Source organism: Chiloscyllium punctatum, chromosome 4, assembly GCF_047496795.1.
Source record: "Chiloscyllium punctatum isolate Juve2018m chromosome 4, sChiPun1.3, whole genome shotgun sequence".
Taxonomy (NCBI): Eukaryota; Metazoa; Chordata; class Chondrichthyes; order Orectolobiformes; family Hemiscylliidae; genus Chiloscyllium; species Chiloscyllium punctatum.
This window is the reverse complement of record NC_092742.1, coordinates 57,829,479-57,855,987: the sequence shown is the minus strand read 5'-3', so window position 1 is coordinate 57,855,987 and position 26,509 is coordinate 57,829,479. Positions and strand designations below refer to the sequence as shown.

General features: G+C 39.9%; 1 protein-coding gene across 6 annotated transcripts in view; it reads right to left on the bottom strand.

Annotated features, from left to right (window-relative positions):
• kiaa0586 (KIAA0586 ortholog) overlaps positions 1-26,509 on the bottom strand; it is a 521,487-nt gene that overhangs the window by 268,337 nt on the left and 226,641 nt on the right. For all 6 annotated transcript variants that reach the window (XM_072568823.1, XM_072568824.1, XM_072568825.1 and 3 more), the window contains exons 11-13: positions 26,005-26,043; positions 25,782-25,841; positions 10,620-10,846 (exon numbers count right to left, since the gene is read on the bottom strand). In XM_072568823.1, the coding sequence (XP_072424924.1) occupies positions 10,620-10,846; positions 25,782-25,841; positions 26,005-26,043 (326 nt within the window). The remainder of the gene's footprint in view (positions 1-10,619; positions 10,847-25,781; positions 25,842-26,004; positions 26,044-26,509) is intronic.

Below are 26,509 nucleotides of genomic sequence, written 5' to 3'. Positions count from 1 at the left end.
TTACCCATCCTGATGGGCCTTTTAAATGGTGTAATCATACTAGCTACAGCACTTCCTCTGGCAGCCCATTCCATACATTCCTTCTGTGTGAAAAAGGCGCCCCAGAGGTCCCTTTTATATCTTTCCCCTCTCACCTTAAACATATGCCCTCCAGTTTTTGACTCCCCCCACCCCATAGTAAAGACCCTGTCGATTTAACCTATTCATGCCCCTCATGATTTTATAAACCTCTATAAGGTCGCACCTCAGCCTCCGATGCTCCAGGGAAAACAGGCCAAGCCTAGTCAGCCTCCCCCATAGCTCAAACCCTCCAACCCTGGCAACATCCTCGGGAATCTTTTCTGAATCCTTTCAAGTTTCACAAGATCCTTCCTATAGGAAGGAGACCAGAACTGTGCACAATACTTCAAAACTGGTCTAACCAATGTCCAGTACAGCTGCAACATGACCCTCCCAACTCCTACACTCAATGCACTGACCAGTAAAGACAACCATACTAAATGCCTTCTTCACTACCCTGTCCATCTGTGACCCCACTTTCAAGGAGTTAGGAACCTGTACTCCAAGGTCTCTTTGCTTAGCAACACTCCCTAGGATCTTATTATCAAGTCCTGCCCTGATTTGCCTTTCCAAAATGCAGTACCTTGCATTTATCAGGTTGGAAAATATTGTCTTATTAAAATAAAGAAAACCTGCCTGTTTGGTTTTACTTCTTTGTACTTGTACAGATAAGTAAGGTTTCAAATTAGCACTTTGGTTCTATTTATAGACAGTTCTCTTATACCTTATTGGAGTTTTGTTGTGTGACCATTGGTGGGTTGAGGAGCAAATGAATCAGAAAACATCAAGCAGTGTTGACAAGTGCTGATCGATGTTACTGTGATTGAATCATTAAAGTTTAAGCATTGTTCCTGTGTTGGCCTTCCCTGGAAGTGATTTCCACCCTGTCAATTGATAATGATCCTTGGAAATATTTTGGCCATTACCAAAATGGAGAAAATTTCTTTCCTACAAATTTGCCATAAATCCAGTATTTTGCACAGAAAGACAGAAGGAGTTCCAGAGACTTGAGAACTTGGAACTAAAACATGTTCCCACGGGCTAAAGTGAACACAGTACTCAGTACAACAAACCTTCCTTTTAGTACAGCAATATAAAACAGTATAATTGCACCACATATGAGAAAAGAACTTAAAATAGAAAGTCCGGCATTTTAAACAATGGTCAGAAGATGGTGTGCAGTTAAAATAACAGGAATTTAAAAACTGCTCACCACAATGAATTGTGTTGATTTTACTAAACTGCCAGAAAATTAAAGGACAATGATTGAAAATAATACTTAGGGCTATATGAAGCAAAAAAAAATTGCATACTTGGAGTTAGTACAATTCAATTTCTATTTAATTCATGATAGCTATTTTCTATTTTTGTAGTACTGGTTACGAACCATTTATTTAAAATAGATGTAAAAATTCCACGCTGCAATTTTGATCAAATAACTTGGATTTAAACTGAACTTGGAGGTTGGGTTCAAAACATTGATGCCTAAAACAAGTTCAACATGTCTCAATATTTCAATTTTCCCCAAACACTGCCTCTCAGATAAACAGTCATACAGATTATAGGGGCGTTTTTGTAATGTCAACTGGGCTAGTAATCCAAAGGACCAGGTGAATGCTCTCGGGACATGGTTTTGAATCTTACAATGGCAGATGTAGAAATTTGAATTTAATTAATAAATCTGGAATTAAAAAAATACTCTAATGGCTATCATAAAAGGATTGTAGGATGTTGTAAAAATGCATCTGCTTCAGTAACATCTTTTAGAGAAGGATAGTTGTGTGGCATGCAACTTAAAAGCCACATGAAACATGCCCGACTCTAAGATGCCCTCTTAGTTAACCGAGCAAACTACACAGTTGTATATAATTGGTACAAATTCTAAGAGAAGGAATTAAACTGGATAGATTACCTGTCGTTATCCCAGGCACTCGAAAGAAACAACAACAAAATCAATGCTATTGTTGCTGCAAAGTACTCTATATTAAATCTGAGGGGCTGTGCCAAAACTGGGAGATCTCTCACAGACTAGTCAAATAACAGCCTAACATACTCATGGAATCATACCTAACAAACAATATCCCAGATATCACCATCACTATTTCTGAGTGTGTCCTGTCCCACAGAATTGATGGTACAGTGAAATACTGTCAAGAAGGAGATACTTCGTGTATTTTCAACATTGACTCAGGATCCCATGAAATATAGAATCAGCTCAAAAGTGGACAAGGAAACCTCTTGATTACCATCCACTACCTCTGGCTCAGCTAATGAATCAGTATGCCTCCATGTTGAACATCAATTGGAGGAAGCATTGAGGAGGCCAAGGGCACAAAATATACTCTGAATGGGGATTTCAATGCCCACCATCAACAGTATCTAAGCAGCACTACCACTGACCATGATGACTGAGTACAAAGAACATAGCTGCAAGATTGGGTTTACAGCAGGATGAGAGGGAACCAATAAAAGAGTAAAACCTACATGAACTCATCGTCACCAATCTACAAGTCACAGATGCAGCCATCTGTATTGTTAAAAGATTAAACTGGACTATCTTCCTGGACATTAATTTAATATTAAAGCATTAAACTGCACTGACTTCCTCCAGAAACTGAACATTCTGGAAGTGGGCAGGGACGACATTCATGTAGGAATGCGGATGACTCCCACTTCATTTAGACAGTCATTTTCTACTCCTCTCTTACTATTATCAAATTAAACTACCGTTCAGCCCCTTCCATTCAGTAATACTTTCTTAGCTATCTCCTAGCCAATCAGATTCGCTTGCGTGATCATCCCCAATACTGAAGCATATCCCACCTATATTGTCTGTGGAAGTAATGGAGCCAGAACTCATTTGCAGGGCTGCCCCGAAGCTAGGACATAGCATACCTACATACACTTGGGTAATCACGGAGTCAGGAAAACGTCTGCATAATGATTTCCCAGGATTAGGGCATTTATAATTACATTATCTCCAAGAATGATCTCATCCTACCATCGTACCTGGGGTGACATGTACTTATTGGGGGGGTGAACGGCAGCCAGATGATGGCCAGAATATCTGTGAACATTACCAACTGACCTGAATACAGGGGATGAGTTTTCTTTGCTTGGAGCCTCATTTTGAATCGACACTGCACGACCAGCAAAAAGAGTCAGAGGGGTCACCTAGCTTGTACAAGCTTCAATAAACTTCAACTGTTTGCAGGAGTTAGTATGTGCGAATTATGTCTTGTGAGTGAAATCTTGGGAAAAGAACCTAACACATCCATGATAATATCCGCAGTGGCCACGGCATAGTCCTTGTGGAAGCGAAGTCTTGTCTTCACATACTAAATCCTCCATCACATTAAATGGCACGAACACCATGATAAATTCTTGAACAGATCTACCAACTTAAAGCTGGGCATCCATAAGGCAATGTGAGCCATCAACAGCACAGATCTGTTTCCAACCACAATCAATAACCTGATTGGCTAGAATATCCCCCACTCTACCATTACCAATAAGGCAGGGAAATGTCTCAGCCAAAGGATCAGGTCCAAGCTCTGCAATCCTGCTACTTCCAGCCCTAACTGACTGAGAGCAATTGACTAATGGGAGGAGTTTCTATCAAGGTCACTCAGTTCTTGAGCTTATTACAAACTTGGCGCAAACACAGATGAAAAAGTTGATCTCTAGAGATGAGTGGAGAGTGACTGCCCTTGTCTTTGAAGCAACATTTGATTTACTATTACATCAAGGAACCCTGCAAAAATGCAGTCAACAGGAATTGGAGGAAATCTCTCCATTGGATAGAGTCTCATCCAGTTCATCAGGAGAGAATCTAACCATGGTTCTTTGCCATTCTATGGCATCTTAACAACATAACAACTAGGAGCAGGATTAAGCAATTCCGCCCCTTGAGCCTGCTCCGCCATATGGTACAATTGTAGCTATCTCATCTTGGCCTCAACTCCACTTTCTTGTCTATTCCCCATTACTCTTCAACTCATTACTAACTAAAAATATGTCTACCTTCTCCTTAAAATTTTGTCAATTTCCTGGCAAGCACTGTACTCCGAATAATGAAATCCACAGATTATGACCCTTTGAGAGAAGCAATTTCTCCTCATCGCTGTTTTAAATTGCTACCCAATCCCAGAACTGTGACACTAAATGCCCCACATTCAACATCCAAGCAGTTACCATTGACCAGAAAATAAACTGGGAATACAAACATAGTAGCTACAACAGCAAATCCAAGGCTAGGAATTCTGTGGTGAGTAACTCACCTTCTACGTTCCCAGTGTCAGACCACATCTAAAAGGTACAAGTCAGCAGTGATATAACACTCTCCACCTGCCTGAATAAGTGTCAACAATCCTCAAGAAACACAACATCATCCAGGGCAAAATCCACGTGAATGTCCACTTGACTGGCAACCTATCCACGAAACAGGTTTTTACCACCGAGACGAAGACTAACAAAAACCTTGGAACAAAGCCACCTGCCGGTACCTCTCCAAGCCACACACCTGACTTGAAATATGTCACTGTTCTTTTGTGCTCATTCATATCCCACGAATAAATTTTAAAATATCTTCAATGTTTGAAATTTATAATCCAAGTAGGATACTATGGGTTGGATTTCATTTTTAAAGATGGGAATCAGGAGATTGGAAATTTCCCAACATTACAGTACCACTTTGACACTACAGTGCTCTCTAAAGCTATTTTCATGACTTTTGAGTTGAGGACTGGCTGGAGCTAGGCCTGCTGTTTCCAGCGGGAGGGTTGAGGGAGATCACGGCCAAGACTGCCAGGTTGGAAGGCTCACCTACATTTTCTGAGATGAAGACTCAGTTCTGAAGATAAGTGTAAAGTTCGTTGGCACTTACCCTCATTGCCCTAACATCCCGATACCTACTTGGCCCCTCTAGTAATGCCCCATAAGCTCCCATAATGGCCCAAAACACTTACCCAATATCCATTAAAAGCAGAAGTCACAATCCTTACACTTACATTGAGAAATCTTTAGAAAGATCACAGTCCAAAGATGCGCAGGTTAGGTGCATTGGCCATGCTAAATTGCCCATAGTGTTCAGGGATGTGCATTCAAGGTAGATTAGCAGTGGGATTTGCAGGTTTACAAGGTTAAGATAAGGGTTGGCTCTGGATGGGAAGCTCCTTGGAGGGACGGTGTGGATTTGATGGGCCGAATGGCCTGCCTCCACACTGTAGGGATTCTATGAAATATATCTGAGCAAATAACCAAACATTGTCACAGAAGAATATGGAGGCCAAATTATTGAGTGTCTTTAAGACAGAGATACATTCTTGATTAGTAAGGGGATCAAAAGTTACGGGAACAAGGCTGGACAATGGGTTTCAAAAACATTTCAGCCATGATCGAATGGTTGAGCAGACTAAATGTGCCAAATAACTTAATTCGGCTCCTTTATCAGATGTTACGGTAAGCAAAAATGAGAGTAAAGCCAAAGCCAGAAAATAAAATGGGGAGTCAAGTTATAATCCGAAATGCTTGAACTGCATCTTGAGTCTCCAACTTGTCAAGTGCCTAATCAAAAGAGCTTACATTGAAATACGGAGTAAAGCTGAGAAAACAGCATGAGCATAAAAGCAAGAAAGTGAATTAAAATGATTGGCACCTAGAAGCTCAAGATCTCATACAGTCATTCCTCCATATCTGAGGGGTTCCATTCCTGAGAATCTCCATGAATTATGAAATTTGACAATGCAGAGCTCATTTAAAAAAAGTTAAAAATTGCGGATCCCTGAGTTTTACCCGCCGATGTTGATTTTGTTGTTACTTTTTTTTTGGTGCGAATAGGTAAACTCACAATTCGTATTTTTGCAGATACAGAGGATTTACTGTATGCGGACTGAAAGGTTCTGTTTTCCAAAGTGGCCACCAATCAATGCTCATGTCCCTAGTGTAAAACAGAATGCATTAAGGGTAGCGCATGCAGCATTTAATAAACTGAAAAGCAAATAGGTAAATTGCCGCTCATCTGGGAGGAATGTTTCGGGGCTTGAATGATGAACAGCAGGGCACTGAAAAGGCAAGTGTTGAATCTCTTGCACTTGGATAGAAAGGTACCATGGCAGAGGTGTGGACATTGACAACCACTGAGGAGTTGGCAAGAGATGGAGCAGTCCCTTTGGAATGATGAAAAGGTAGAATTTGTGTTTGTTGGTGATAACAATGCTTGAGGTACCGGAAATGACACAGGTTGATGGCTAAACACTGTTTGGGCCTCCATTCAAGAAAATTACAGAAGCTCCTCAGGCCAACTTGTGAAGGATAGTGGTGTGGAGACATTGCACTTCATATTGTGAAGATGACAGTTCCAGCTAGGAAACTTGAAACTGTAAAATAACAGAGTGCAGCAGAAGAGTTGTGCTTATCCATGAACAATGACCACACACGGGAAAAGATCTTAGAGTTGAGCTTGAAAGAAATCACATCCTTCAGACACATCTCATATTTCTTTACTTGTTCCATTCCTTCTCCTTTTGGCCATGTATCACCAATTCCTTTATTATGTTACCTTTCCAGTGGTCTGCCCTATTGCAGACCTGTCAACTCTCCCCATTCACTTCCTTAAACCAATTGTATTTTTAACATTTCCCATTCTGATGAAAGGTCAGACCTGAAATACAAACTGTTTTTCTCTCCACCGTGCTGCGTAACCTGCTGGGTGTCTCCAGCTTTACTGCTGTTATGTCTAAATTTCTGTGCTAACTCTTATCAATCACACTGAACACCTTTGCACAATTGTGCTATTCTTACTGATGAAAAGTTAAATATAAGATAAAGCAGCATGCAATTAACTGTCAAGGCTTGTCATCTTAAGGTACTCCAATAGTTAATTGCATATGCATTATCTTTTATGAGCACATTTATCTGTAGCAACTAACATTCTGACTGTTCAAGGATCAGTTATAACAATATGTGGGTACATCAGTGACCTAGAATTTCTGTCATTTCAAAGCAAGGCTAATACATAAGAGGTGGCGGGTGGTGGGGGGAGAGAAAAGAAAATAATAAAATATGTCATCAAATACAAAAAAAGTTCCATAAAAGTTTTGAGAAGGAAAATAAACTGCAATTTCTCCAGTCAGGAATTCCTGGGACTCAGTCATTTTGGGATTTTTGAATTTTTTGGATTATAGAATGGTAGTAGAATGCATAACTACAAGTGTGTGAATGAGAACATGACATGGATATAAATATACAGTATATCTATAAGAACATTACAGTGCAGTACAGGCCCTTCAGCCCTCGATGTTGTGCCAACCTGTGGAACCAATCTGAAGCCCACCTACCGTACACTATTCCGTTTTCATCCATGTGTCTTTCCAATGGCCATTTAAATGCCCTTAAAACCGGTGAATTTACTACTGTTGCAGGTAGGCCATTCCAAACCCCGACTACTCTGAGTGAAGAACTACCTCTGACATCTGTCCTATGTCTATCACCCCTCAATTTAAAGCTCTATCTTCTAGTGCTCGCCATCCAAGGAAAAAGGCTCTCACTGTCCACCCTATCTAACCCTCTGATTATTTTATATGTCTCAATTAAGTCACCTCTCAACCTTCTTCTCTCTAACGAAAACAGCCTCAAGTCCCTCAACCTTTCCTCATAAGACTTTCTCTTCATACCAGGCAACATCCTAATAAATCTCCTCTGAACCCTCTCCAAAGCTTCCATATCCTTCCTGTAATGCAGTGACCAGAACTCTACACAAAACTCCAAGTGCGACCGCACTCGAGTTTTATACAGCTGCAACATGACCTCGTAGCTCCGAAACACAATCCCTTTACCAATAAAAGCTAACACACTGTATGTCTTCTTAACAACCCTATCAACCTGGGTGGAAATTTTCAGGGACCTATGTACATGGACAATGAGATCTTTCCGCTCATCCACACTACCAAGAATTGTTAGCCCAGTACACGCTATTCCTGTTGCTCCTTCCAAAGTGAATCACCTCACACTTTTCTGTATTAAACTCCATTTGTTACATCTCAGCCCAGCTCTGCAGTTTATCTATGTCCCCTCTGTAACCTGCAACATCCTTCAGCAGTATCCACAACTCCACTGAACTTAGTGTCATCTGTAAATTTACTAACGCATCCTTCTACGCCCTCATCGAGGTCATTTAGAAAAATGACAAACAGCAGTGCTCCCAAAACAGATCCTTGCAGTACACCCCTAGTAACTGAATTCCAAGATGAACATTTCCCATCAACTGCCACCCTCTGTCTTTTTTCAGCTAGCCAACTTCTGATCCAAACATAAAACAATGACAATATAATTTAAAGCAGTAAAAAAAAGGTTTTATTTATCCAAATATTGTATCTTCCATGTATCTGGTCCCAAAGTGTCACACTAAAATGATACTAAAGGCTGCTCAAAGAATTTCCAGATAATTGTTCTTTTGGAACAACAATTTTCAGACTGAAGATATTACAATGCAACAGCTCATGCACAATATTAGCTTGAAGATTCACGTTGCTATATTTTCCCTTTCATTTTTGCACAATTAAAAGGTGTATTGTTTAATAGTTTCAGTTATTACTCATCATGGAAACCAATTAGCATGTTATAGAGCAGTTCTCTGCCATTAACTGCATTGCTTGACTTTATAAGTGATATTTACATAAATGATCTGAACATGGGCATTAAGGGAACAGTATGACAATTTGCTAACAAATCTAATTAGGTGATATAATAAATTGTAGACAGAATGGAGGGTGCTATATTAATTGTTAAATTAGGGAATTCGGAAAATATATGCCGAATGTGTAATGGGGGGTGTGAACAATAAAAACATCCATTTATTTGAAATTTCAAATGGGATAGCAGAACATTAATTAAAAAGCAAATGTAGGTCACTGCTGAAACCAGTGATGTTATACTCAAACCCATAAAACAATTGCAAATGGAGGTGTGTTGCTCATCATTAGACTTGTCTCTCAGTTCTGAGATCCTGTGTTCAAATAGAGTCACAGAGTCATACAGCATGGAAGCAGACCCTTCAATTCAACTGGTCCACGCTGACCAGATATCCTAAACTAATCTAGTCCCATTTACCAGCGTTTGGCCAATATCTCTCTAAACCTTTCCTAAACATATACCCATCCAGATGTCTTTTAAATGTTGTAATCGGATCAGCCTCCACCATCTCCTCTGACAGCTTAGTCCATTCACCCATCATCCTCCGTTTCTTCAGTCCCTTTTAAATCTTTCCCCTCTCATCTTAAACCTAAGCCCTCTAGTTTTGGACCTCTACCCTGGGGAAATGATCTTGGCTATTCACCTTATAAAATCATGAGGGGCATGGATTTCCCTCTGCCTCCTACAATCTAAGGTAAAATGTCCCAGTCTATTCAGCCTCTCCCTGTTGCTCAAACCTCCCCAATCCTGGCATTATCCTGGGAAAGCTTTTCTGAAGCCTTTCAACTTTAACAACATCCTTCCTATAGCATATTGACCAAAATTCATGTATTCTAAAAATGGCCTCACCAATACCTTATATAGCCGCAATATGACATGCCCACTCCCATATTCAACATTCTGGCCAATGAAGGCAAGCATGCCAAATGTCTTTCTGATGATCATTTTGTGGGACACCCCTTCAGCCCTCAAGCGTGTCCCTAAGGTTCAAACATTTAACCTGTCAACAATTTAATTCTCTGCTCATGTCTATCTTGAGTCCTATTTGAATGAAGTGTATTTTCAATAGGTGTTTACAGAATAACGTCTTTTGCTTAGATACTTTACAGCTTTCAGAAAGTAACATGAGTTTAACTATTTCAAATAATAACCCTAACTTCATGTTTTTTTAAAATATCGGATGATATTAATTTTGCAATCATCATTGACACTTCTAAACCCATTTTCTGTTCCTTTGCTTGCCCTATCTCCATTTTCATTTCATTCCTTTTGGCATTTCATGTTTGTTCCTTCTTTCATGGTACTTCCTTATTGTCTGTCACTCCTCATAACATATCCATTCTGATGAAAGGTCATACCAAACAGTAACTCCGAGAATCTTGAAAATCTGCTGTGTATTTATAGTGCTTCTTTTACTTTTTATTTCAGATACCACACAACTCCAGTAATTTACTTTTACACTTACTGGTCCTACTTGTATTATTTGAAAAATAAATGGCACACTGGCAAATTAACCCATCTTTTCTCTAGTTTCAGAAACCTCCTGCCTGCCAGCTGCAAGAGTGCTTGGTGAAATTGGTTTGCACAATTACAATCCATTTTCTGATGGACATCATACTACTTCCTCATTTTGGCAATACTACTGAAGATGCTGATGTCTGATATGAGAAGTAGTCACACTCGTGATTTTCAATCAGTAAATTTGAGGAAGAGCAGTAATAACTCTGCAACAAAATGGTGCATTTAGTCTACTTTTAGGTTGACACAGGCATCCGTCAATATCTTTCACAAAAAATAAACTTCCCCAAAAGCATTAAACCCAGACATGTCGGACTGACCAATTTTCCTTTTAGAAATTCCTTCCTTACCTGTCTGCAGCCAAAGAATCAATTAAAGAATATACAGAAGTGCTGTCTTTTGCTCGAGCAATTGCATGCAGATTTTCTTCAATGAATTTCTTATTAGTTTGCACTTCGCGCAGAATTCTTTCAGCATCTTCAAACATTGATATTGGCGCTTTTACTGATTGAAGCAGTGAAGACTTCTGAGAATGACTGGAGTTTGCCTGTCTGCCAATACAGGTAGGCTGTTTGAGCTGGAATTGAAAGGATTTTAGATTATGCTTTGGTAGATAAAAATGAGAAAAGTTGACAAAAAAAAATTATGGATTACTACAAGCATATTCATAGCTAATAAAATGTTAATAAATACATTCACATATTCACATTAAATATGTCAAATTTATGCACTTCTACTTCTTAATTTTTAACCAAGTAACTGCAGCATATTTCTTTTCAGTGGCAAAATAAATAGATGTAAAACTAACAATGTATAGTTGCATTGAAAGAACACAAAGCTATTGTCAGTCTTCTGCACGAGCAAAACACATTCATCTTGTGTCTAAAACTATCAATGTTCTTTTAGAAAACCAAAACTGATTTTAATCTCAGCATTATTGGATATTTTATTGGTAAAAAAGTCATTCTGGATTACAATGAAATGAAAATGTATTTTAAACCTTCAATGAATGATGAAAGGTATGAAATCTCGTAAGAGTTAATTGAGAAGTTTTCTTTTCTTCAAACATATTGTATAAAAATATTATTGACCTCAGAATAATGTAACGCATTTGCTGTCAACTGTTAAAAGTATTACACTTTTAAATTTCTTTCCTCTATAAAGAAAATTCCATCTTCAAATATATAAATATGCAAGGAATTCTATAAATTCACTTAAATTTCCCATTAAATAGCATTGCAAGAATTATTTTCAATGGGATGAAATGAAGTTTAGTTGAAGCAATAGAAAATGAACTGCACTGATTGCTAACAAACAGGGAATACAGAAAAGCAGGTTAGTGTTTCACTAACAGGAGCCTGCAATGATCATGAATAAGGATTGAAAGAACAAAAGTGAGGTAAGCCAATATCTCCTATTCATATTGCTTTATTCCACATTTCATGCTATTGATAAAGATTCTGAGGTCTAAATTTAATAGCCCCAGAATCTGACACTCACTAACATACTTGCCACTTTCTTGCAGAAACAGGTGACACAAGGCAGCAGGAGCAAACAAGGAAGGGACAGGCACACCTGAATTTCCTAAACTTCATTGAGAAGATGTCATTACCCATTATTCGGATGCCCATCCAGAAAGGCCTGTAGTGACAATGGTGTCCTCATACCCATTTGTCCTTCTCATATCCCATTCCCCCTTCCATCTTTTATTCTCCCCTAAATATTTGATGCTTTCATAGGATTTGGATGTCATTCATGAAGCCAGCATTTATTGCCTAAAATAAAATGTCCTTCAGGCGGAGGTAAGCTGTCCTTTTGGAATGCTACAGTCATTAAGTCATTGTACACCCACAGTACCATTAGGAAGGGGTTTCCAGAATTATGACCCAGCAATAGTGAATGAACTGCAGTATGGAGTTCAAAGTCAGGATGATGAGTGGCATGGAGGTGAACTTAAAGTTGGTTGCATTCCCATGCATGTTCTGACCTTGTTTTAGGTGGAAGGACAACATAAGTAAGTGAATAATATAACTGAATAATTAATTACAATTCATTATGAAAGGCACTCTGGATGATGAGTCAAGGCTGCAGTGTAAGAGTGTTTGGAGGCTAGGAGGAAGAATAGGTCATTTGACTTCAAGCCTACTCCACCATTTAACATGATAATGGCTGATCGTCCAAGTCAGTATTCTGATTAGATTAGATTACATTACATTACAGTGTGGAAACAGGCCCTTCGGCCCAACAAGTCCACACCAACCTGCCGAAGCGCAACCCACCCATACCCCTACATTTACCCCTTACCTAACACTACGGGCAATTTAGCATGGCCAATTTACCTGACCTGCACATCTTTGGACTGTGGGAGGAAACCGGAGCACCCGGAGGAAACCCACGCCGACACGGGGAGAACATGCAAACTCCACACAGTCAGTAGCCTGAGGCGGGAATTGAACCCGGTTCTCTGGCACTGTGAGGCAGCAGTGCTAACCACTGTGCCACCATGCCGCCCACCTGCTTTCAGCCCACCGCTTTAATCCCTTTTGCCCTAAGAACTACATCTAACTCCTTCTTGAAAAAAATAGTCAATGTTTTGGCCTCAACCATTTTCTGTGGCAGAGAATTCCACAGACTCACCACTTTCTGGATTTTTCTCATCTTGCCTGCATTTACCTTGTGTAGTCCTGTTAGAATATTATAGGATTCACCTCCACCCACCCCCACCTCCCCCCCAACCGCCCCCACTTTTCTGACTGTTCCAGTACCTCTTCATATACCAGTCCTGCCATCCGAGGTATCAGACTGGTAAATCTTTTGTTCACTCTCTCCATAACCAGAGCATCCGTCCTCAGCTAAGAAGACCAAAACAGCACACACTACTCCAGGCATGGTCTCATTGAAGCCCTGTGAAATTGCAGCAAGACAACCCTTGCTCCTGTACTTGAATCTTCTCACTATGAAGGCCAATGTAGCATTTGGCTTCTTCACCATGGATGAGATGGGGATTTCAGTATGGAAATTCAATATTTGATACTATATCGAAGCCAATTGACACCATTATCTGCAGCAAAAATGCAACATTTCAGACTGTGTTTTGGACCGTCGGTATTCTGGACAGCTATGTCTGCTGGGAGAGGAACTTGCAAAGGGAAGGAAACCTCCACTTGCCTTAGTCCATATACATACCAATAACAAGTGAAACTACGAAAGTGGTTCGGCATAGAGAGCACTAAATTTAAAATCAGAACCTCAAAGCTTACAATCTCTAGACTATTACCTGAAGACAAGAGAGGAAGTTTGTAATACGGGAAATGACAGTCACAGAGTAGCAGACAGGGACAGAGACAAATAGCCTAAGAATGGGCTAACAGTCAAGACTACATGTTACAAAGGTAATTAAAAAACAGAAGTAAAAGGTCTGTATCTGAATGCATGTAGCATTTATAACAAAGTAAACAAATTGATAGCGCACATTGAAATAAATAATTATAATCTGATCATTACAGAGGCATGACTGCAGGATGACAAGGATTAGGTCTTGAATATTGAAGGATATGACGACATAAGTTAATAGAAACCGTATTTAAATAAAGAAACACTGTGCAGAAAAGTATGGGACTGTTAGGGACCTTGAAGGGTAGCCCAACATCTGTGACACAGGTCAGACAGGATAACTAATTAAACAATAAGAATTCATGACAGAAACTGTATAAGCAAAGCGATATGACTTATTTTTGTGGACTGATTAGTTACATCAGAGTAAAGGCATTCCGAGATAGTAGTGACCACAATATGACTGAATTTTACATTCAGTTTGGAAGGAAGAACATTGAGTCAAAGACTAGTATTTTAAACTTACATAAGGTGGGCATGAAAGCTGAAATGAACTGGCATACGAGGTTAGGGTGATAAATCAACAGGGGCACAGTAAGAGACATTTAAGAGACTATTTCAAAAAACTCAGACTAAGTATATACCTACCATAAAAACGTCAGGCTTGATGATGGAAGGTCAATGAGGAAGCAGCTGAAGATGGTTAGTTTTTCGATATTACCCTGAGAAACCTCCTGCAGTGATGGCCTTGGACTAAAATGCTTAATATCCAATAAGAATAACAACCATCTTCCTTTGTGCAAGGTATAACTCCAATAAGTGCAGAGTTTCCTCCTAATTGTCATTGACTTCAGTTTTGCTAGGGCTCCTTGATGTCATACTCAGTCAAATGCAGATTGAGTGTGAAGGGCAGTCACTCTCTGTTCATTGTTTATTGTTCACGTTTTTCTGTTTTGAACTGTGGAAGTTTTTATTTTTATTTAGTAGAAAATTGGCATCTCAATTTTCTTTCCAGAAAAAGTTACCTACCTTTACTGAGATTATAACAAGTGTGCAATGATGCTTGCAGAGCTTCACAACAAAACCAGCAAACTATCCTGAAGAAATTACTAGAAATTGTAGCAATTGCCCTGTAGGAGTAAAATGTGATCCTTGGAGAAGGGTCATTTCTGCCTTCGCTTAGAGAGATAGCATTCTTCCTCTTGTTTCTACTGCACTGCTAGTGCACTTGCTATTGTAGCTAAATCATCCAGGCTGCCCAGATTTCAGCCACCTATGGTAAGGTAATAGCCAGGGCTCCTAGACTAGAGTTTCTCAAGGTAGACCTTCAAGATGATTTGCAATTTATGCAAACTAAGCAGCCTGTAACTACTGTATAGAAGCACCGTGGATGGTAAAGATGCACAGAGGACAGAAATGCAGTGGTGGTGAGGTGATTTTTGCAGACAATATGGAAAATCTTAAGTAATAAGTTTAGTTTGGAATGTTATTTTGGATTGTCTTTTTATTTTTTACTATTTTGCTAGGCAGTTATTGTCATAGGACAAGGAAGGTAAGGCATGGGACTGTTAATAAATGGGAAATGAAGTTGTAGTTACTAGTATCATACTTGGATGAGATTTTCAAGGACACCTTAGCTAGAAAGTGGCCATCAAGATTTCCTCCCTTTTTCCTTTCTTTCTTAAGTTCCTCTTCCTCCTTATGTCCCTGCCCCTAAATTGTTCACTGTATAGCTGGTAACTGTCAATAAGTTGTTCTGAAAACTCTACTCAAATTTTAACAACAGGATTCAGATTCAGAACTTCATGAAAATCTGACCAGTTCTTCCTTGGGCCTTGCCCTGTATCAAGTTTTGATAAAATCCATCTAGTATTTTTGAAGTATTATATTTAGAAACTAACAAAGAGACAGGGGCAAAAGCAGCACATCACCCACCGGGCTGAGGTAAAATCCCATTGATTATGAACAGGGAAGAGATAGTCAAATCCCGTTAAAATCAGTAAGAAATTTAATAAATTGCGCCAACTATTGCAACAATTTAGAGTAGAAATCTCTGAATAAAGTCTTGATTCCAAAGCTAGATCAATAACCACTATAAATTAGAGTATTCCACTGTAGCAGGACTAATCAAAAACATGTAAGGGGATTAGTCTCTCGGCTTGAATCAGAATATGGTGTTACTCTATACAAACATGCCAATATAACTCAAAAGTCTGAGCACAGATGTAAGATGATACCGGTAGATGCCAAATACTCCAGTACAGTGAGTAGTCATCTTGTTTAGTTTTGGCAAAGAAAGTTCTATAGACCTTATGCTTAATTTAATTTGGCTCAACTGCTCAAGTGCTGTGCTGTACATGGACTTGTCTGAAACTGGCAATGTAAAGGGACCCCATAGGGATCAAATATATTGATCTGCAGTACTTAAAAGAAATGCACCATCTTGGAACCAAGTATGAAATATATAATTCTGAATATAAAGAGTAAAAATGGATAAGCATTCCACAAGCACACATTTGCTGCCTATATCAGATAGGGTACTCTTCAAAAAGGTCTGCAGGAACTAGTTTACCAAAACTTGGAGTAGCCTTCCAGTAATTTTCTCTCACCGTCCATCAACTGGAACCAGAGCTTGAATGAAACATTACAGTGTCAAATAGAAGAATTCAGTTACCATTATAAACAATCCACTTCACATACTGATTGGATCAAATAAGTGAATATACATTCGTGCAAATTAGCAGCTTTTCTTACTGGCTGCATGTTCATTTGTTCTGCCTGTAACTCAGCTGGATTCAACTGTCTGAATCTTGAGTCTTGGCAAGTCTCTTGTGAGTGCTGGTGCTTTCTTGACAGAATGAGGATTATCTGCCAATGGCAGCAACACGGAGAATAACCAGTACTGCAAAATTCAAACACTGAACCAAACAGAAAGAACAACCTACTTACACAGAACTGTCTATTATCTCTTCAATCGACAGTGGCCAGGTCAAAACCATAAATAACTGGTATATCAAAAAGGCGAGATTGCAAAATTTATTAAATTCTTTTAAATCTTCCTCTGAGAAAATAGACAGCAGACTGCATAACACTGTAATAAAAACACATAAAAGGTAATCTGAAGTATTTCTATGCATGCTGTCTCCATCAGGGTTATACCAATTATGTGGAAAAGAATTTGGGCAGAGTACAATCTGTTTTGTGAGAGGTCCTTATTGTTCCAAATAGGCATCCACAATGTGCATACATCTGTCCACCATGAAATGTGATCGAAGGCACTTTGATACATACACACTTAACATTAGCTAGAAGAATGCAGAACAGATACATCAGGACATCAGTTAGCATGCAATGCTGTTTTCATGCCAGTTGGCCAGTTTGGAGCTCATGCTACAGGCTCTTGGACAGACACAAGCTCCTGCAATCACCTGAAAATAAAGCAAGTTGCATGTGATGATTAAAATTTCCACGCTAACTTCAAATGTTAATAACTGACATTGGCTGGAACATTCAAGGGAAGAATGAGGACAAATTAAATAGTAATGAAAGAAAAAGGAATCCAATAGTGTTGGCGATGTGTGTATTTAACTCTGGTGTGAATGTGCCAGCCACTAATTTGGATCAGACAGAAACTTGCTGACATGGTCAGACCAAGGCTGAAATGAGATCTGGAGCAGAGTGGCCCTGGTACAACCCAAGTTCATGATCAGTGAGCATGTTATTGCTGAGTAAGTGTCACCTGACAGCACTGTTGACAACCCCTTCCATTACTTTCCTGATGATCAGAACTGGACTGCTGGGTGGTAACTGGCAAGGCTGGAGTTGTATTGCTTTTTGGTGTTGAGATATGTCTGGGCATATTTCCACATTGCCAGGTAGACACTAGTGTTGTAGTTATACTGGAATAACTTGGCTAAGGATGAAAATGTTCTTCAGTGCTAGTGCCAGAATATTGTCAAGGCCCATTTTTCCATATCCAGTGCCTTCACCCATTTCTTGATAATATATAATGACATTCACATGAATACTCACACTTTTTCCCTTAGTTATGTGATGTGCCTTTGGCCATTATATATGTTAAAGGCACTGTTTAAATGCAAGTCACTGCTGTTGACTGAAGCCTGTAAATAGTGGAAGCCAACACGTCTATGTAATTAACTTGCCACATTCAGTTTTCATGATAGTATTTAATGTATCATAATTTTAAAAGGCCAAATGGCAGAACATTTTTCCCACTTCATATCAATTATAGAATCTATTGGTGGGTTGAAGCTGCACAAAACTATGTATGAATCATCACTTCTTAAAATGTTAATTTGCCTTAACTTTGAAAATGTCACAGAACATATCAAAATTAAAGGGGATACAATTAAGCACCCAAATTTTAATTTCAAAAAACATGATTACTGAAAACTAATTTACAAAGTTTGAAAATTACAAAATAAGGAAACTACAAATTAAGGAAATTGTAACAGATTCCGTTGCAATTTTGTAAAAGGAAATTGGATAAATATTTGTTCGAGGAAAATATTACAACAAGATGAAGGAGATGAAGGGAAGAGCTAACTGATCTGTTCTTCATAAGGAATGTCAAGGTATCTTGTTCCTTCTTTGCTGAATTTTCTTTGAGTGGATGAATGCGTAACCATAATCAATAAACACTGGTACAAAAGCCACCGAAATTTCAGAACAGTCTGATCTAAGTGCTAATCCACTAGGAAAGGGCAATTAATGTGCAATGTTTCTTGTATTATTGCATTGTTTTTTTAACCCTACCTTGGTCTCGATTAAATAAGTAAAATTTAGACTTAGTAACACAATGTGACATTGCAATATACATCAAGGTGCATGCTTCTGAACACAAGCAAGATTATTACAATAAATTATACAAGAACTGCACTTACACTGGGCAACATGGATATGTATTGCCAACACTGACTGGTCACTGGGTATACTTTACTTTGCTGATTTGATATTGCTGCACATTGTTTATCACCAAAAAGTTTGCTTGGTATTTAGTTTGCTTCATTATGGAAGAAAAAAGGGATAAAAATTACTCTTGGTCACGTCTAGCAATTGCACAATTTCTAAGTGCAGCAAACCAAAAACGGGAATGAAGAGTAATCACACTCACAATGTTATCCCTGGTATTTCTAATCTTAACCAAAACAGGTTGAGCTTGTGCTTACAGCGCAAAAATCACCACCAGGATACAGTTATGAAGTGATTTTACAGTTGTTGGTCATCAGTTGGAATCCTACCTCCAAGAGCTGCTGACCAATCAAATGACTGTCAGCACTTCTGGGAATGAAGGGACTGCTGAGACTACAGACAGCCCTAAATGTTGGGAGACCTGGAACAAGGACAGAAAGAATATGTGATTTGCTAGAGCAAGGTTGGCTTGGGAGAAAGAGAGGACAACAGATGCTGGAGACTCAGAGTCGAAAAGTGTGGTGCTGGAAAAGCACATCAGGTCAGGCAGCACCTGAGGAACAGGAGAGTTGACATCTTGGGCATAAGCCCTTCATCAGGAATGTTGGGTGGGAGAGAGAAAGGGGCTGAGAGGTAAATAGGGGGGTGTGGAGAGATAATAGGTAGGATGGCAGTAGGTGGATGCAGGTGGGAGGTGGTTGTGATAGGTCAGTGGGGAGGATGGCGCAGAAAGGTGGGAAGGAAGATGGACAGAGTAGGTCAGGTCAAGAGGTCGGTGCTGAGTTGGAGAGTTGGATCTGGGATCTGGGGGGTGGGGGGGAGATATGGAAACTGGTAAAGTCAGTGTTGATGCCGTGTGGTTGTATGGTCCTGAGGCGAAAGGTAAGGTGTTTTTCCTCCAATTTGTGGATGGCTTTGATTTTGCGGTGGAGGAGGGCCAGGATTTGTATGTCCTTGGGGGAGTGTGAAGGGGAGTTGAAGTGGTTGGTCACAATCATCCATGGTTGCAAACCATCCATGTTCCTTGAACTGCTCTACGAATTGGCGCTGTCGCCCTGATATAGAGGAAACCCACTGACATCATTGACTCACTGTGGTGAGTTTGAGGGTGGCGAGATGAGAAACTGGGTTAAAGATGTAAGGACATGCATCACACAACATTGAGGGGGGAGTACTTTGGCTGTGTGTCAATTGAGCAAAGAGTGCTAATCTTGCCATTTAAAATATCAGCTGGTGTAGAAGGAGGTTTGTAACCACCTCAATTGGCCAAAGGATTGGCAGGGTAACCAATACCTTTCCTGCTGCTAATAAAATCTCAACAGGTGCAGGCAGGCAACAGACATGGCATCATCACAATTTTACCCAATGTTACACCACTCCCCACCTGACAGTCATTCACAGGGATGCACTACATTCCAGTCATTATATTAGTTCAGTGCTCAGTAGCTGCTCACGGAAGAATAGTCAATCAATTTTAAAAATATGGAAGTATTTGATATATTTCACAGATGCAAATCTATTGAAATGGAACCAACTGTAACTATGACCAAGTAACTGCAGCAACAATACTGAGACAATTTTTATTAAGGCGGCATGAATAAATCTCTGCAAAGCACAGGTCTATATATATGTTACCATAGCAAAGTCTGGCAAATGATTAAACTAGCCATTTTAGTTGATAATCTCAGCCTTCATAAAATTGATGATAAAAATACATTGTGAGATAGCTACCTGACAGTTTTATAGTTCTTGCAATGGGCTTCTAATCCCCCCCACCACTTTGAAAGCCAATTAATGGTGTCAAAAGATTAAAGGGATTTAGGATCCCATGGGAATATCAACACCTACTTGCTCCTTCAATATTTTCAAGATTGAGAAAATCTGCAACCTTGAGAAGGGAGGCAATTTACTCGGGTTTGTATCCCATGATTTTTCTTATCTGCTCGTAAAGATGTTGGTACACTTGAGTGCACTTGGTAATATTCAGCATGAAGATATGGCTGCTCATTGCTTCTGGAAGCAGTGGTACAATCTTGAAGCATGTTGTGACTATGCTATGAAACATTTCTTTGCTCTTCTTTTGATTTGCACACCATTTTCAATCAAATGGTTACCTCAGGTTAATTGTAACACTAGTTTTCTTGGTTTTTGTTCCCCAGCTGGTCAGACTTATCACAGTGTACCAGTTCAACTGGATGTGGATGTTTGATGATCAGAAGGAGGGGATTGTTTTTTCCTGTGCATTACCTGCTTTTTATGAACTGTCTTATAGTTCCATCACACTTTTCACATGAAATAAATCTTCCACCATGCTATTTTTGTCTTAATTTTACCAATAAACGTAACACTGAAGTTTTTACATGCAATCCTGGACTCAAACTTATGGTGCAGAAACATTACATTTTTATTGCTGCAAGTTTAACTTTTGATATCTGTTAGCAAAACCGTGTGCATCTGTTCTATACTGTTGGTACTTTACAGCTTCTGCATTATAAAACTATAAAGGCAAGACTTTTGGGCTCCACAAAGGGTAGGAATTGAGATGGAAAGGTCTCATACTAATACTGAAAATACTCATACTAACGCAGGCTTTTGCAGGAGGCAGATTCAGGCTTGTACTCAGAAGAGAAGCAGTCAATTAGACTTAGTAAGAGCCAAGTTAATGTAGATTAAAAAAAAGTTCCAAACTTCTACTAGATTCCTGATTCAGTGACTTGGGTGATAGTATCCCAAGCAGGCCAAAGGCTCGCAAAGGTGAGCTGGTTGCTTTTTCCATTACCGAGATAGTACTTTCATGTTGCTTCAACTTTACTGCAGTTGGGTGGTTCGCTCTTGTAGCCATTAAACTTCAAGAGCCCACCAGCTGCTCTTATTCAGACAGGGAACCTTTTTTAAAAATTAATTGACGGAATATGGGCATCGCTGGCTGACAAGCATTTATTGCTTCTCCCTAGTTGCCCGTGAGGTGATGGTGGTGAGCTGTCTTCTTGAACCACTGCTGTCCACCTGCTGTGGGCTGACCCACAATTTCCTTTGGGAGAGAATTCCAGGATTTTGACCAGCAACAGTGAAGGAACACCAATATATTTCCAAGTTAGGATGGCGAGTGTCTTGAAGGGAACTTGAAGGTGGTGGTGCTACTATTTCCTTTGTCCTTCTAGGTGGAAGTGGTTGAGGGTTTGGAAAGTGCTGCCTGAGAATCTTTAGTGAATTTCTGCAGTGCATCTTGCACATAATACACACTACTACTATTGAGTGTCAGTGTGGAGAGCGTGGATGCTTGTGGATGTCGTGCTAATCAAGCAGGCTGATTTGACTTGGATGGTGTCAACCTTCTTGAGTGTTTCTAGAGGTGTACTCAGCCAGGCAAGTGGTGAGTATTCCATCACTCTCCTGATGGAATACTCACCTTGTAGATGATGGACAGGCTTTGGCAAGTCAGGAGGTGAGTTATCTGTCACAGTATTCCCAGCCTCTGACCTTCTCTTTAGCCACCGTTTTTATGTAGTAAGTCCCATTGAGTTTCTGATCAATGTCAACTCCCAGGATGTCAATACCGGCGAATTCAGTGATGGTAACACATGTGAATATGAAGTGGTGGTGGTCAGATCGCCTCTTTCAGTGATGACCACTGCCTGGCTGTGTGGGACAAATACTTTGCCACTTGTCAGCCCAAGCCTGATATTGTCTAGACCTTGCTGCATCTGGACATGGGTTGCTTCAGTGTCTGAGAAGTCGCAAAAGATGCTGGCCATGGTGCAATCATCAGTGAACATCCCCACTTCTGGCCTCATGATGGATGGAAGTTCATTGATGAAGCAGCTGAGGATGGTTGGGCCTAGGAAACTACCCTGAGGAACTCCTGCAGAGATGTCCTGGAGCTGAGATGGCTGACCTCCAACAAGCGTGACTATCTTCCTAATTGCCAGGTATGACTTCAACCAGTGGAGAGTTTGCCCCCGATACCAACTGATTACAGTTTGGTCACTGCTCCTTGATGTCACATTTGGTCAAATGCAACTATGGTGTCAAGGTCTGTCACTCTCACCTCATCACTGGAATTCAACCCTTTTGTCCATATTTGAATCAGTTGTCATGAGATTAGGAGCTGAGTGACCCTGGCAGAACCACTAAGCAGGTTATTGCTGAGCAGTTGTTACTTGATAGCACTGTTGATGACACCTTCCATCACTTTACTGATGCTTGAGAGCAAACTGATGGGGCAGGTAATTGGTTGGGTTGGATTTATGCTGCTTTGTATGTACAGGACATACCTGGGTATTTTTCCACATTGTTAGGTAGATGCCAGTGTTGTAACTGTACTGGAAGAGCTTGACTAGAGGAGCAGCAAGTTCTGGAGTACAGTACTGTTGCTGGAATGTTATCCAGGCCGGTAGTCTTTGCAGTATCCAGTGTGTCCAACTGTCTTTTGATATCATGCGGAATGAAATTGGCTTAAGGCTGGTATCTGTTATGCTGGGGACTGCTGGAGGAGGCTGAAATGGATTATCCACTTGGCACTTCTAGCTGAAGATACCTTGCTTCCTTGCCTTGGTCAAAATCCATGAAAGGCTGCTTCATTCTGGGGGGGAGTTTTGGGATTCAGAAATCGTCCCAACTCCTTTTCCCACCTCTAGTGGGAAAATTCTGTCCTTAATATCATTTTCCTTTGGAAGGGGAGTCCATTGTATGCAAGTCTCAATCTTAAGTGAGAAAAGGCAAGACTTTGCCTGACGTTTATGATGCTTATGGTATAGTAGCCATTCACAAAATCAGCAATGTCATCCTACCTCACAAAAAAAAATGATGCATCTATCTCATACTTTACTAACAACAAACATGGTAATGAATACAAAGGTTGGTATCTTTACTGTAGATTCTGGCACTCTTCTGGCAAGCAAGAAACTTTTGTTGCATATGTACAAATTAAGCCATTTTTAAAATTTAGATGCAAATGCAACTTTACGCCACCATTAAAGATCAATACGGTATTAGTTATACAAATTGTCACAACAGAAATCTGTGACTGTCAACATAGTACCAAATTTGGAGAGTCCTCAACTTTATTTAAAGTGAACCGAGAATGAAGAAGCATTTAAATTTATTAAAGAAAAACTTCCTTTTCCAAATTGAGTGCCTCAATTCCAAGCTAGGAGGTGAATCTGTGAGATAATCAACGGCTCTTGTGGGAAATTTCTGAAGGCAGCATTGATGCCAATGTACTTGAATATCCATCTTACATTCATGAAGATTTAACCAGTGGAGGGTGATTGTTAATTGTGGAACTGTACAACACTGAAGAGTCAAATCACTTTTGATAGCTGATTGGGGGCAGATGTTCACAGGTAAAGGAATGGCTGGAAAATGGGAAGCCTTCATAAATGAGATAACGAGAATCCAGAGAAAGCATATTCCTTTTAGGGTGAAAGGAAAGGCTGTTAGGTATAGGGAATGCTGGATGACTAAAGAAATTGAGGGTTTGGTTAAGAAAAAGAAGGAAGCATATGTAAGGTATAGACAGGATAGATCGAGTGAATCCTTAGAAGAGTATAAAGGCAGTAGGAGTATACTTAAGAGGGAAATCAGGAGGGCAAAAAGGGGACACGAGATAGCTTTGGCAAATAGAGTGAAGGAGAATCCAAAGGGTTTTCACAAATACATTAAGGACAAAAGGGTAACCAGGGAGAGAATAGGGCCTCTCAAAGATCAGCAAGGTGGCCTTTGTGTGGAGCCACAGAAAATGGGCATCAGTATTGACTGTGGAAAAGGACATGGAAGATATAGAATGTAGGGAAATAGATGGTGACACCTTGCAAAATGTCCATATTACAGAGGAGGAAGTGCTGGATGTCTTGGAATGCATAAAGGTGGATAAATCCCCAAGACCTGATCAGGTATACCCTAGAACACGGTGGGAAGCGAGAGAAGTGATTGCTGGGGCTCTTACTGAGATATTTGTATCATCAATGGTCACAGGTGAAGTGCCGGAAGACTAGAGGTTGGATAACATGGTGCCACTGTTTAAGAAGGGTGGTAAGGACAAGCCAGGGAACTACAGACCGATGAGCCTGACCTCGGTGTTGTTGGAGGGAATCTTGAGGGACATGATGTACATGTATTTGGAAAGGCAAGGATTAATTAGGGATAGTCAACATGGCTTTGTGTGTGGGAAATCATGTCTCACAAACTTGACTGAGTTTTTTGAAGTAGTAACAAAGAGGATTGATGAACTGGCTCAGAGGTAGAAGATAGAGGGTGGTGGTGGAGGGTTGCTTTTCAGACTGGAGGCCTGTCACCAGTGGAGTGCCACAAGGATCGGTGCTGGGTCCTCTACTTTTTGTCATTTAAATAAATGATTTGGATGTGAGCGTTAGAGGTACCGTTAGTAAGTTTGCAGATGATTCCAAAATTGGAGGGAGAGGCTTAACAGGCTGGGGCAGTTCTTCCTGGAGCGTCGGAGGCTGAGGGGTGACTTTATAGAGGTTTACAAAATTATGAGGAGCATGGATAAGGTAAATAGACAAAGTCTTTTCCCTGGGGTCAGGGAGTCCAGAACTAGAGGGCATAGGTATAGGGTGAGAGGGGAAAGATATAAAAGAGACCTAAAGGGCAACTTTTTCACACAGAGTGTGGTACATGTATGGAATGAGCTGCCAGAGGAAGTGGTGGAGGCTGGTACAATTGCAACATTTAAGAGGCATTTGGATGGGTATATGAATAGGAAGGGTTTGGAGGGATATGGGCCAGGCGCTGGCAGGTGGGACTAGATTGGGTTGGGATATCTGGTCGACATGGATGGGTTGGACCGAAGGGTCTGTTTCCATGCTGTATATCTCTATGACTCTATGAGGGGACTGAATTGTTAAAGTGACAAAAAAAGCTTTCTTGTTTTAATAAAAAAAGCCAACTCCATTATGTAGATTACTGATATGCACAAATGTAAAGTGCGGGTGCTGGTGGAAAAAGTTACATTGACTAAAACAATTAGGTTGCATTTCCTTTTGATCTTGTACTCTCAGACAAATGCTGAAGACAAAGACCGGATACAGTGTTTGAGTATTGAAAAGCAATCATGAGAATTCTTTAGTGTAATTTTAAAATGGTTCACATGGCACAGGGAGATGAAAATCTAATGGAGAACTGCCAACGTGAAATATGACAAAACTCAATTTTGGGGGTGGGGGGCGGGATTCAGGATCGAACATACAGCAGAAGTGAACAGGGGAGTAATCTCCATGGCAACTCACCAGATGATGTTGCAGACATGCCGAGTCAATAGACTTGTGGCTGTTGCTCAGCTTGGCATTCTATTTGAGAAAAAGGGAATCAAGAGAGAAAAAAAGTAAATGAGTGGTCACATCTTGCTGTCAGTCTTTTTGTGATTTTTATTTTTGTCTCGATGTGCCACCTGAATAGCTGAATATAAGCTGAAGATATTGTGAGTACTTTAGGAAAAATCAAAAGACAAACCTTGATGTCTTGCAGGTCAGATTGCCAATGCTCTGCCTCCTGAAAGAGATAACATGATAACTATTAAATCCTCTGTAGAACAGAATCAGTTTGAATCATTCTGACTTTACTGAAACAAAACAATGAACGCAGTCAAACTATGGATAATAGAGCAATGATTTTAAATTCTTGGCTCTTATAATTAAATCAATGGCATTTAAATATAAAATCCAAACATCTATAACAGGTATCAAGAGCACCTTGAAAGGCACAAGATCCAAGAGTCAAATTTCAAAATTTCTCATACTGGATAGATTTCTATCTTTGCAGCACAGTTTCACTTTAACATAAAAAAAACTCATTCCTATTCACTATAGCAAGAAGCAGCTATCAGAATTAGCATTTTCATATACCTTGAAATGTGACAACTTTACAAATTTTTCATGGATTGCAACCAAATATACTTCATTTTGTTCATGACGTGAGTTTAATACTAACATGATGAATCAGTAAATACTATTATTGA